General features: G+C 38.7%; 1 protein-coding gene across 4 annotated transcripts in view; it reads right to left on the bottom strand.

The window, feature by feature from the left end:
• ANO4 (anoctamin 4) overlaps positions 1-13,189 on the bottom strand; it is a 118,108-nt gene that overhangs the window by 82,022 nt on the left and 22,897 nt on the right. For all 4 annotated transcript variants that reach the window (XM_067469143.1, XM_067469144.1, XM_067469145.1 and 1 more), the window contains one exon: positions 9,900-10,058. In XM_067469143.1, the coding sequence (XP_067325244.1) occupies positions 9,900-10,058 (159 nt within the window). The remainder of the gene's footprint in view (positions 1-9,899; positions 10,059-13,189) is intronic.

Here is a 13,189-nt window from a genome sequence, read left to right as displayed (position 1 = left end):
AGTTTAATGGACCTTGAAATGAGGCTCACTTTCACCCTTTTTCAGCCTTTACTTTCAGCTCTATCTTTTGAAAGAGGAAAATTAGTTCAAAGGAAACATTGTGATGTAAACAGCAGAGAACACTGGGAATTTGGAAGCTGCCTTCATCACTAGTAAGATCCCTCAGCATGTAGTAAACACTAACAAAGAAGGCTCATAATTCCAAACACTTGTCTATTTATAAGTCACAGACCTTCCACGTTCTGTTGCATAGGATATCATTGTCTGAGTAAGGTTCCCCTTCAAAGTTCAGTGTCTTGGCGGTGGATATGTAGGTGACTGTGAAGCCCTATTTTTGACCGACATGTTCTTCAACAACCAATTAGGCACAGATATCTATGTTTACATCCAAGGTAAATGGTGTAAAGTGAAAATTAAATTTCAAAACTTTTAGAATCCACTTGCGAGTTCAGATTAATTCTAATGGTCTGTGAAGAAATAATAATGTCGGGTTGTTGGCCATGTTCTAGAGGCATTCTCTCCTGACGTCTAGCCTGCATCTATGGCAAGCATCCTCAGAGGTTGTTAGACACACACATGATTGGGTTAACAAAGGGCAACTTTTATTATTTTTGCCTAATTAGAAACTAATAAAACTACCTACCACCACCATAACTGTAACATTGTAACACTGAAATTGACATTGACTAGGCCTTAACTTGGCCATGAACTTACAATAAACTTGGTGAGGGTGAACCTGTTCCTGGAATTATTAATGCCCATCTTCAAAATCCTGGGACCACTCTAATTTTCTCAGGGACCTCCTACTAAAGTGTCCTCCTTCTTCACCATCCTTGAAGGAACTGGAGAGGGTGGCAAACTAGCTGGGCTAAGCCCTCCCCCAAAAGTATTCCCTGAGGGACTACTTTTGGGCCCGCCTCTTGGGTGGTGGAGGTGACAAAATCCTCCCTCGTCCCAGCTTCGCCAGGATGAGAAAGGCCCTTGCCATTCAATCTGAAGTATGTATATTAAACATAAAGTATGTATATTCAACCTGAATATTTCCAGGATGTGTAAACCAGTAAGTTAGAAAACCTATTGTTGTGCATATACAAGATATTAAGGGCATTTTTCCTTTTGATACCCACATACAGGTAACCTGGAAATATTCAGGTTGAACATATATTCTTTACGTTAAATATACATACTTTAGATTGAATGGTAAAACGACATTACTATTTCCACATGTTCTTCCACAGTGAGGACATCAGTTTCCAGGTCGAAGGTGGTCCCAGTCAGGGTTGGCTTGATGTGCCTTCCTCTTGGCACATTTCTCCCTTTCACCCTTCATTCGTGCCTCTTTGAATTCCACAGCATTGCTGGACACAGCTGACCTCCAGTTAGAGCACTTAAGGGCCTGGGCTGCCCAGTTCTCAGTGTCTATGCCACACTTTTTAAGGTTAGCTTTAAGACCATCTTTAAACATCTTTACCACCAACATTCCGTTTTCTGTGCTTGAGTTGGGAGTATAATAACTGCTTTTGGAGATGGTGATCAGATATTCAGACAACGTGGCCAGTCCAGTGGAGTTGATGCCATAGGAGCATCAATTCATTGGTTTTTGCTCCTTCTAGCTCACTGACATTTGTCTGCCTGTCTTCCCAAGAGATTTGCAGGATTTTTTTGGAAGCAACGCTGATGGAATCATTCTAGGAGTTAAGTGTAACATCTGTAGACAGTCCACGTTTCATAAGCGTATAGCAGGGTTGGGAGGACAATAACTTTATATATAAGCACCTTGGTATCCCTACGGACGTCTCGATCCTCAAGCACTCTCTGCTTCATTCGGAAGAATGATGTCAGTGCAAGTCACAAATTGTTTGTTCTATTAATTTATACAGTTAGTGACTAATTGGAATAAATTGCTATTCTTTAAAAATTAATACCTACAGCTCCATTTGCAGAAGGGAAGTTATTTTGTAAACCAAGCTCCATGTTATTACACACAACATAAATATTAAGACTTAGCACGTTTCTTGATTGCTCTATTACTTGACTCAAATATGTGTTATTAATTGCATTTCCTGTGAACAAGGAACTAGAAGCTAGAACCAAAGCTAGCGATGTGTGAATTATATAAGAAAAGACACACAAGAAATGCTAGCAGTGGCATGGTGACTCAATGTGTATTCCTTCCCAGTGACCCATTTCAGATTTGCTGAGTCCACAATATATATTTTCTAACTGCCAGCTTTGCAAATACAACTTAGATTCTGAAAGTCAAGGGTTTTTGTTTGTTTATCGCAAAACAAGATCTCAACATGGTAGGGAAAAAAATTACAGCTCAAAAAATTGTATCTTTGATCAGTTGCAACAAAATGGAACTATTCCTCAGATCTTTGCTTTTGCAAGGTCTACCAGTATTAAGTAGTTAATACTTTTGTTAGAAAATCAAGTAAGGGTAGTTACATTCCAAATTACAGCAACAGAACAAGCCATTTTCTCAGAATCTAATTCTATTTAAGGTCCAGTATTTTAGGTTTCTGTGCCATGGTTTAGCTGTTATTTATACATCTTCCTATGGAGCCACCAGTGGCACAATGGTTAAACACTTGTGGCAGGAGGACTGCTGACTGACAGGTCAGTGGTTCAAATCCAGGGAGAACGGGTTGCGCTCCCTCTGTCAGTTCTAGCTCTCTATGAGAGACATGAGAGAAGCCTCCCACAAGGATGGTAAAACATCAAAACATATGGGCATCCCCTGGGCAATGTCCTTGCAGACAGCCATTTCTATCACAGCAGAAGCGACTTGCAATTTCTCAAGTCACTCCTGACATGAAAAAAAGACACCTTCCTCTGTCTCAGGTGTCCACAGAAATCTGTGATGAATGAGCAGATGACAGTGTGCACCTCTCATTTGTAATTTCGTTCTAATTTATGTTATTAAGAAGAGGTAAGGTGATGCTGTTCAGGTAAGTACATGAAACTGTGATGTCACTGCAAATAGGTCGATATAAACCTCCCATCCTTCATAATAAACTGCAAGAATTAGAATGTCTGTATGATAAGCCATGAAAGTTGGAAAAATAATTGGCTATACAATGATTTTTGTATAATAATCTAGTGCAAGAGAAACTTTAGATAAGCTATTCACTCCGAAATGGTCCATAATGTATCACAGACTGCATGAAAAAGTCACAGATGATTATAATACTAGAACTGAAAAGGGCAAGGGCAAAACATTTCTACAGCAAGTGCCTGTAGAACAATTAACAGAGTCACAAGAATGAATATCTAGACCAGGCCTGGGCAAACTTGGGCCCTCCCTCCAGGTGTTTTGGACTTCAACTCCCACAATTCCTAACAGCCTCAGGCCCCTTCCTTTTCCCCTCAGCCCCTTAAGCATCAAATTGTGTCTTTGTTGTGAGTCCCCTTCGGGGTGAGAAGGGTGAGATATAAATGCAGCACATAATAAAATAAAAATGTTAAAAATGTTTTGTGTTAAAAATTGTCACTTGGATTCATATTGTATTTAGGTATAATTCGTCCTAACAGTAACATAGATTACAATTTATTTTTCTTCACAGATGCCCCAGGAAAGGTCACACTATTGAAATATTGTTTCCTTAATTTGGGCTGGATCTACACTGCTGTATAATCCAGCTTCAGAAAGCAGATCAACTGCTTTGAACTGGATTATATGAGTCGACACTGCCATATAATCCTGTTCGATTCAGTTAATCTGCATTCAGAAACTGGATTATATGGCAGTGTAGATGGGGCTGTTGTTAAAGTTGTGGTATAGCAATTGCTTATTATTAATACCACGCACCACATCTAGGAAGATGCTGAACATGTTTCCCTTTAAAATGTGCATAGTAGCAGGTATTATACTAATATTTACAAAAGTAAGAAAGAGTTTTTGGCATTGAGTGCATCAATTCTTTGATGCTGCCAAGATACGTCATTTATTGTTTAAGGACAGGATGGAAGAGGACAATTAAAGGCCAACTGGTGACATTTTGATGCCTATGGTAACAACATTTTCATTTTTATTTAGATGAAAGGTTTGCAGTGTTCATTCTTATGGGCAATGTGACCATTTGTCTTGTTGTAAGTTGGCACTGTTGAACTGAAAAGTCTGAAGACAGCTTGGAGGACACTGAGGCTGGAGCCAGAGCTGAGAATCAGACAGATTGATTTCTCTCTCTTTTTTGAACCATACATTTCTTGTTCTAAAGCACACGTGGGAATTGGATGGCCCTCAGATGTTGGACTGCAATTTTCATTTGCCTCCAGTCAGCATAGCCAAAGGCCAGGAACGCTTGTAGTTGCAGTGCAGGAACATTCGGATGATTTAATTATTCTCATTCCTGCTCTACAGATAAAAAATAAAGGTTTTCCCTTGACATTACATCTAGTTATGTCCAATTCTGAGGGGGTGGTGCTCATCTCCATTTCTAAGCTGAAGAGCTAGAGTTGTCCGTACACACCTCTAAGGTCCTGTGGCCAGCATAACTGCATGGAGTGCCATTACCTTCTCCCAGAAGCGGTACCTATTGATTTACTCACATTTGCATGTTTTTGAACTTCTAGGTTGGCAGAAGCTGGGCCTAACAGTGGGAGTTCCCCGCTCCCTGGATTTGAACCAGCAACCTTTCAGTCAGCAAGTTTAGCAGCTCAGCGATTTAGCCCACTGCCTACCAGAGGGCTCAACAGATATCTCCACCCATTTATGTAGTTAGCATTTTGCTTTTGACTTATGTTTTGTTCTCCATTATTGTTCTGGCAAAAGAGGCAAAGTGCTATTGCCTCTTATTAAATCACACAGGTACCATAGTATGGAAGTCAATTTATTTTCTAGGGTTTTTAAAGTTAGCTGTTGCCAAATTTATAAGGAGAATGCCATTCCTCTTCCTCGTGAAGTTGTAATTAATGAATAAGACATATAATTATAATTATAATTGTGAGACCTAACAACCTCTGAGGATGCCTGCCATAGATGCAGATGAAACGTCAGGAGAGAATGCTTCTAGAACATGGCCATACAGCTCCTTACATTCAAACTGCCAACCATTCAGTCAGCAAGTTTAGCAGCTCAGCAGTTTAGCCCGCTGCAACAACCCAATTATAATTTCTTCTTGTTTTCTTTATTATTAGCAATATACGCAGCAAGATATGATCTTATGTGCACCCTGTCCATCTCATATTAGTGTCACCTTCTTTTGAATTATGCTCTTCCCCCTAATTGGAGGAATTTGTCATCTAGCAAATAATGGCCTACATCCAGTGTCACACCACTAATGAGGGGAGCTTCCATTCATAAAAGGAGAGTTGCACTCAAGGGAAAACCCTATTCTCTGAAAGGAAATTCTGGATACAACCTCTTGCAGGGAAGAAAAAAAAAAGTGGCTCAAACTAAATGGCTGTGATATAGATTGTATCTGAACAAGGGCACATTCTCGAAGCCTTAAGTGAGAGTGTATTTCAAAAAGATTTGTTAACACAAACGATCATTCTCCGATGTTTTAAAATCTCTTTGTTCAAAATAATCATGCACACATCCTTCATGCACAATGATTTCCTCTTTGTTCAACCATACATGCTAAGGAAAAGCTCATTTCTCTTTCTTTATGTATGTGTCTTTCAGCACTAATAGGATCTAAATCCTTTACAAATAACAAACCGAACAAACCAGAATAGTTTTTCTAGGTCTTCCTAGTAGGTTTCCACTGAAAAATAGTTGTGTTTTTTAAATCAGTGCAAAATAAAGAGCGTGTGTTCTGAAGTAAGTGTCCCGTCTTCATTTTAGAGAGACAAACTAATGGAACAATACTTAGAAAATAAAAAAAAGAAGACTGGAAAAGTTATGCTTCTAACTACTAACTTGGTTCACAAATATGGAAACAGCCAGATACAGGGAACTGTGAAAGGAACCTTTGATTTCTGTTGTGTCCTATTTATAGATTATTCTCTGGAAGAGTTAAAATTATTTTTCAGCCACCAATCATCAATTTCTCAGTGCAGGTGCTCATGTGATTCCTGCTTAAAAGCAAGTCGCTTAAATGTATAATGTTGCATTTGAAAAGGTTTTAACATGCACTTAATTCTCTGGATTGTTCCCAATTTATTTTAAGTCATTTGCCATATTGATTTCTCCCCAATCCCCCCCTAGCTACATTTTGCAAATTGCCTTTTCATTCATAAGCCAAAACATTATGAAAAAGGGATACAGATAAAACCACTTCCTCCTTTTTTTGAATATATTAAAGCTATATTCATAGCAAGGACTCCCAGAGAAGTGCTTTAAGCAATGGTGTTATGGCTCCAAGCAGAGCTATTGCCAAACCAGCTCTGAACAGCTCCCAGAGCACCTTTCCACACACACAACTCAGCACGTGCAGCTTTGCTATACACATCTAAACCGTAGTACCATTGTGGGCCTTATCACACTCAAAGTGGGAAAGACCTTTCTTGCAGGCAACCTAAGGCTTTTGAAGATTAGATACATTCTGGATATGTATGAATCAGATCACATTATTCAAATAACACGCTTTGTGCCCAGTACAACTTCTCTTGAGCACACACCTATCTCCCTGCCTTCTTGTCCCTCATGCCTCCTCTCCGGGGTGCATGCCAGTCTGCCTGCCTTCCCTTTAAAATCTTATATATAAAATGGGGTAAAGGTAAAGATTTCCCCTGACATTAAATCTACTTGTGTCCAACTCGTAGTTGGTGCTCATCTCCATTTTTAAGCTGAAGAGCCAGCATTGTCCATAGACACATCCAAAGTCATGTGGCCAACATGACTGCATGGAGCACCGTTATCATCATCATCATCATCATCATCATCATCATCATCATCACTTTATTTAATTTACTTAATTAGTCGCTCTCCACCAAAGTGCTCCAAGCGACTTACAATTTAAAATAGCTTATACACAATATAAAACATTCAATATAAAAAGATTCAACATAAAAAGATTCAACATAAAAACATTCAGCAGTCACTATGGCAAAATTTGATCCGATTACTTAAATGCACAACCAAACAGCCAAGTCTTGAGCACCTTTACAAAAGGTCGCAACTCCGACATTGCTCTAATATATGGTTATGTTCCTGCTGGAGCAATACCTATTGATCTACTCACATTTACATGTTTTTGAACTGCTTGGTTGGGAAAAGCTGGGTCTAACAGAGGGAGCTCACCATGCTCCCCAGATCTGAACTGCCGAACTTTCGGTCAGCAGCTCAGCAGTTTAATCAACTCACCACGCTCCCTAGATTTGAACTGCTGAACATTTGGTCAGCAGCTCAGCAGTTTAACTCACGACACCACCAGGAAACCCAATAAAATGGGGTAATGAGTCAAATAACTTTAAGTGGGCCTGCCCACTATCACTTTCTTCCTTTTCAAATTTGTTTTGGCAGATATTGTGCAACTGCACAAGTTTGTAACCTCCATCCCAAAGGGTGAACAGAAAAAACAACTTAATGTTTTTGTTCTTTGTTCTTACAAAGTTACACATTTTCAACATTTAAACAAAAATATTTTAAAAAGGAAGCAATAATGTAAAATGGAAAACATGAATGGCTTTACTCAGGGTCTCTCTCTGAATGCCAGTGGAAGTGTGCTGTTGGCCAATTCAACAAAGGAGAATTGATCAGTAGGAAAACACCACCCCCAAAATACACCCTGAGGGACACTTCACTGGCACAGCTAAAATGATGCATACGAGAATATAATTTCGTTTGTTGCGGAGCTTTAAAAATTGAGAAATGTCCAATTTCACACAGAGTACATGGCAATTCATGAAGTTAATGAGAATTAGAGCTGGATATCAAGGAGACAATGAAACAAAACAAACTTAATAATGAAATGGCTGGGTGTTCACTTAATATGCAAATCACACACAGAAAAAGGAACTGTAAGAAAAGGCCTACACAGTTGCAAGTAAAATGAATTCATTCTTTGACTGTATTCATATTAAAATATTAGAAAGATGCCTGCATGCTGCATTGCCTAATCAGTCAATATATTCCAGGCACTTATTGTTTCTTTGTCAGCAAAAAATCAAAAGGTAAATTCATGGAAGAGCACATTTTACATTATGTTAAATAAGGTACTTTGAATGACCTCTTCATGTCTTAATCCAGCTACTACAAGATAAGAATAACCCAGTACCTATGTGACATAATCTACTTTATTATTTAACACACAAGGGTGAAAAAATTCAAGACCTTCTTAGCAAGCTGCATTACTCATTCTTCCTTGGGTTACTCTACTCATTTGATTAATGTTTTAAATTTCTCTTGACCGATATTATATTTTGGAAACAGAATATTCTATCAAAAAGACCCTGGAGCAAATAGCTTACACATACTGTCATCACATACCATGGCAGAAATATACAAAGGGATATCACAGACAATATAGTCTGTTTTACTATCTGATTCTGAAAGCATATTATCTTCCTGCCATAATAAGATGCTTTCACCTCATCAAGTTCTGTTGATCAACAGGTGTATCTGTGCATGTATTCAGATGCAGACCACACAGGGATTCTTCAAAGTGTAGAATACACTTCATTCACACATAATTTATTTGTGTACAGATTGTATGAATCTAGTATCTAGATTAAACAATGAGTGGAAATGGAGCAGAACTAAGGGCATCATCAGAAAGGCTAGGCAAAGCATTTTGCTTCTCCTGGTCTCTGCGACAAAGAGAGGGGCAGCGGGACAAATCTGTCATCCTGTGTGCAGTTCCCACTTGGTGATGTTTTCCCCTTCACATGGGGAAAGTGTTGCCCTTGCAGAGAGGCCCTCGTGTTTGGGGAAAGTGTCCAATGGCACTTCTACCCTAGTTGAGGGGGAAGCCTCCGCCGGCAGTCACATGATGTCATATGATGTCGCATGGGGTTCTGTCTTGAAGGAAATGTGGACGCATTCCAGGGTGCTGATTTAGATAATTATGATGAAGTCCTAGTACAATTCTACTACAACTCTATATTTTAACAGGACACACAGGACTGTTCTGTACTGTTAAAAAAGGTAAAGGTAAAGGTTTCCCCTTTATGTCCAATTCTGGGTGTGTGTGTGTGTGCTCATCTTAATTTCTAAGCTGAAGAGCCAGCATTGTCCATAGACACCTCCAAAGTCATGTGGCCAGCATGACTGCATGGAGCGCCATTACCTTCCTGCAGAAGTGATACCTCATGTTTGCATGTTTTTGAGGTGCTAGGTTGGCAGAAACAAGGCCTAACAGCGGGAGCTCACCCCGCTCCTTAGATTTGAACCATCAACCTTTTGGTCAGCAAGTTAAGCAGCTCAGCAGTTTAACCCACTGCCCCACCAAGGCGCCCTTATGTACTGTTAATGTTCTGTAATGTAAAATATACATTTCTCATCGCAGTGGGAATATCTGTTTTGCCACTGGAGACTTCTGATGTCAATATACATCTAGGGCTTCTATGTGATAATCATATTATGTATTAGTGTGAATTATGGAGAATTTACACATGAAAGCTGCTTGGCTAAGATGGGCAGAGGACAGGGATGAACTATTCCTAGGGAACAACAAAGAGGCTTTGTATGAAACTTACCTACACTATTCCTAATGTAGATTCACAAAATAAGTTAGCAGTCAGCCAGTTGCAGGTTACGGTATCATTTTAAGTGGGTGAATCTAAATTGGAAAGTTTAGATTCTAACATTTAGAACTAACATGCCCAACAATTTATTTACTGCTGAAGAATGCAAAGATTTCATGGATGAAAACTTTTTACACTTTATCATTTGGATAAATACATTCCTCTCTCTAAATCATTTGTATTAAATCATCATTTAGTAGCAATCTGTCTAGAGCCTGTGACAAGCTTTGAGTTTTGAAAATCTTTCATCAACAAAGAACTCCTACCTCTTTCTCCATCTGAAGTCCTTCTGCTCTGATATTCCGTTCAAACACTTCTCTTTTCTCAGTTTGTGGGTTGGATTTTCTGTACACCAAGATGTAATCAATTCGATATTTCCCATCCCTAAAATACAGCCCACTGGATTTATTTTTCTCCGGTATTACCTGTGAAAAGGGGAATAATTGTCAAAGCATTCATTATATTCTGTACTAGGGTTGAAATCAGATGTTTTTGGACAGTTACTTCCTCCATTTTTCACCATTGGACACACTGACTAGGGCTTCTGGAATTGCAGTGTGATTCCCGCTCTTTTTATACAGTAGAGGGTTTACACTTTGGGACTTATTCTAACACTATTCCCAAACAAAATATTTTTTTAAACAAAGTTCTGCTAAAACTGTTACAAATAATAAAAGAATTTCTTGGAAGGGTTAATTTAGTATCTCGCAGCTATATTAATTATGAACCTATCCACCCACAGCAAGATTCTCCCATATGATCATCTGCCAGCTACTTTGTGATATAGTGTGTTTAATAAGTTATTGTATAGTGTGTTTAATAAGTTATTGTATGATAGTTTGTATTTCTTTATCCTGGTTGTTATTATTGTTACCTTGATCCTGAAACATCATTTTTTTTAAAAAAATGTTGCTATTGTACTGTCCTGCTGAATCTTGCTGGCTAGGTGTTTTGGCAGTTTTATAGAAATGCAGGACAGAAGCATGTTACAGTATATAACATAATATATAATGAGGCAGACTAGCAAATGATCTTACAACCAATCAAGGGGCAGTCCTCTCTCAATACTAACTAAATTATTTTGGTACATTAATTTAAAAGATGGCACAGTGTCCTACTCTTGGACAGTAAAATACATTAATAATCAATGACAGTCCAAATCTAATTGTCAGTAGAGTAAATAAATTCTATCAATGGCAAATTGATATGTCAACATTTCCATAAATTCATTATTTTCAATGGATCTATTTTAGTTGGGACAAGGAGCCCCCAATGGTGCAATGGGTTAAACCCTTGTGCTGTCAGGACTGCTGACTAACAGGTCAGCGGTTCGAATCTGGGGAGAGTGGGTTGAGCACCCTCTGTCAGCTCCAGCTCCCCATGCAGGGACATGAGAGATGCCTCCCTCAAGGATGGTAAGACATCAAACATCTGGGCATCCCCTGGGCAACGTCCTCTCACACCAGGAGCCACTTGAGAAACTGCAAACGTTGGGACAAACAATTGAGTTTAGTCCAAATCACTAACAACTGCCACTTCTTTCAAGGCATTTATTGCCTGAGATAACCATGCTGGTCTAATGTAGGGCCAACTCTGTCTCTCAGAGGGAGGCCAGAATATCTCATAACACTGTGCTTAGTTCCCATAGATGGTTTTGAATGAAAATTGAAAGGAAATGAAGAACCAAAAGTATTTATTTATTTACAACACTATAAATAATTATTTATTTATTTACCCCGCCTTTCTCACTCCGAAGGTGACTCGGGGAGGCCTCAGAAAGGTGAAATTCAATGATGTATACACATATACGGGTGTGTGTGTGTGTGTGTGTGTGTGTGTGTGTGTATAGCATTAAAATCAACCCAATTAAAACCATAAACATTAAAACATTAAAATAGTAGTTAAAATAACAAAATTCAGATCATATTCCAGGGCCAATCTGAGTCATCATTCTGAGTCAAAATTGTATTTTAATGCTGGGTTCAATATTCCTAGTTGCAGGAATTATTTTCTGGTATTATTTTTATTACCTAGTGTAGCCCACTGTGGAATATACTTACTCGTCTGAGCAAAGGACTAATAGATACATAAACTAAAGGAGAAGTTCAAAATCAAAAACCTTATTTACTACTTTTTTCTCAAACTTTTGGGTTTCCCCCCATCTCAATGTGTTTTTGTTTTTAATTGTATCTGGCCTGTTTGTGGGAGAGGGAATTAAGAAAGTGTTCCTGAGTCAAACTTTGGTGACACTTCCTTCTTATGTGACATTTAAATCAGTTTTATTTTGGCTGATGCTGCAACAGCAGAACTTCTGATTAAGTCCATCACTAGAACCATTATTGCTCATAACAGCATATATATCACAAAAAACATGATCCCAGGCTCAGCATGTATCAAATGTGAGTGATGAGGGGGGAAAAGTTGCTGGCTAAGCAAAGCAGTCATAGGATGCATTTTTGCCTCGCTTAAAGTTGTGCAGCTTACTTTGTAAACATTTTCTTCAATATGACCAACTATCTGCTATCACTACAATTATCTGTGACTCTTCAGAAATACATAATTCCTTCATATTTCATTTAATCACTTTTTCACAGAGAAAGAAATCTTCCAACACTCAGACCCACCAGCTCTATAACATCTTTACCATCACCTTTTACCAGATGAGAATGTTAAAAAGAGGACAAATCAGTCTTTGATCTCTGACATATTATTCTGACAATGATTATTATTTGTTTGTTGCTTGGTTATGTTTTATGATGTCCTGGATTTTATTGGTTTTATTGGTTTAATACAGTTGATTGTTATATGTTTTAACTGTGTTACTTTGCAACCTTGTTTATATTGGGCTTGATCCCCATATAAGTTCCTTTGGGGAGATGGAGGCGGGATATAAGAATATAATTATTATTTATTTTCCTGGAAGGCACATGCTTTGTCTAGTTCCAGCAGACCATATTTTGTTTTGTTAGAGGTAGGGAGTGTGTTGTTGGATTTAATCTTTCATCACCTGCAGTCAGCAGTCAATGGTGCGGGATTAAGGCAAGCAAATTTAGTGTGTCTGTGGCCTAATTTTCTGCACTGGGGTCAAATAAACTGCCTGAAATACCAAAAGTGGAAGTAAGCCCATTTCTGGGGTTTTTTTTTTAAAAAAGGTGTTCTTTAATGATATTTGGTCCAAGGAGTAGTATTGCAATGTATTTCAAATGAATTGCCATTCCTAGAGGTTTCCAAGAGAGGCCTTTCATCTTTTCTGACACATGACCTAACCCTGGGAATTGCAGTCCAACAATACCTAGAAGTCTGCATGATCTTTCTTCCTGCATGATTCCTCTTCCTTATTCTGTGGTGGTGCAATGGGTTAAACCCTTGTGCTGCTGAACTGCTGACCAGAAGGTTGCCAATTCGAATCCACGGGATGGGGTGAGCTCCCACTGCTAGCCCTAGTTCATGCCAACATAGCAGTTCAAAAACATGTTAATGTGAGTAGATCAATAGGTACCGCCTTGGCAGGAAAGGCAAAAGGACATTCTATGCAGTCATGCCAGCCACATGATTA

The sequence above is a fragment of the Anolis sagrei genome, chromosome 5 (assembly GCF_037176765.1).
Source record: "Anolis sagrei isolate rAnoSag1 chromosome 5, rAnoSag1.mat, whole genome shotgun sequence".
NCBI lineage: Eukaryota > Metazoa > Chordata > Lepidosauria > Squamata > Dactyloidae > Anolis > Anolis sagrei.
This window is presented reverse-complemented; position numbering and strand designations above follow the sequence as displayed.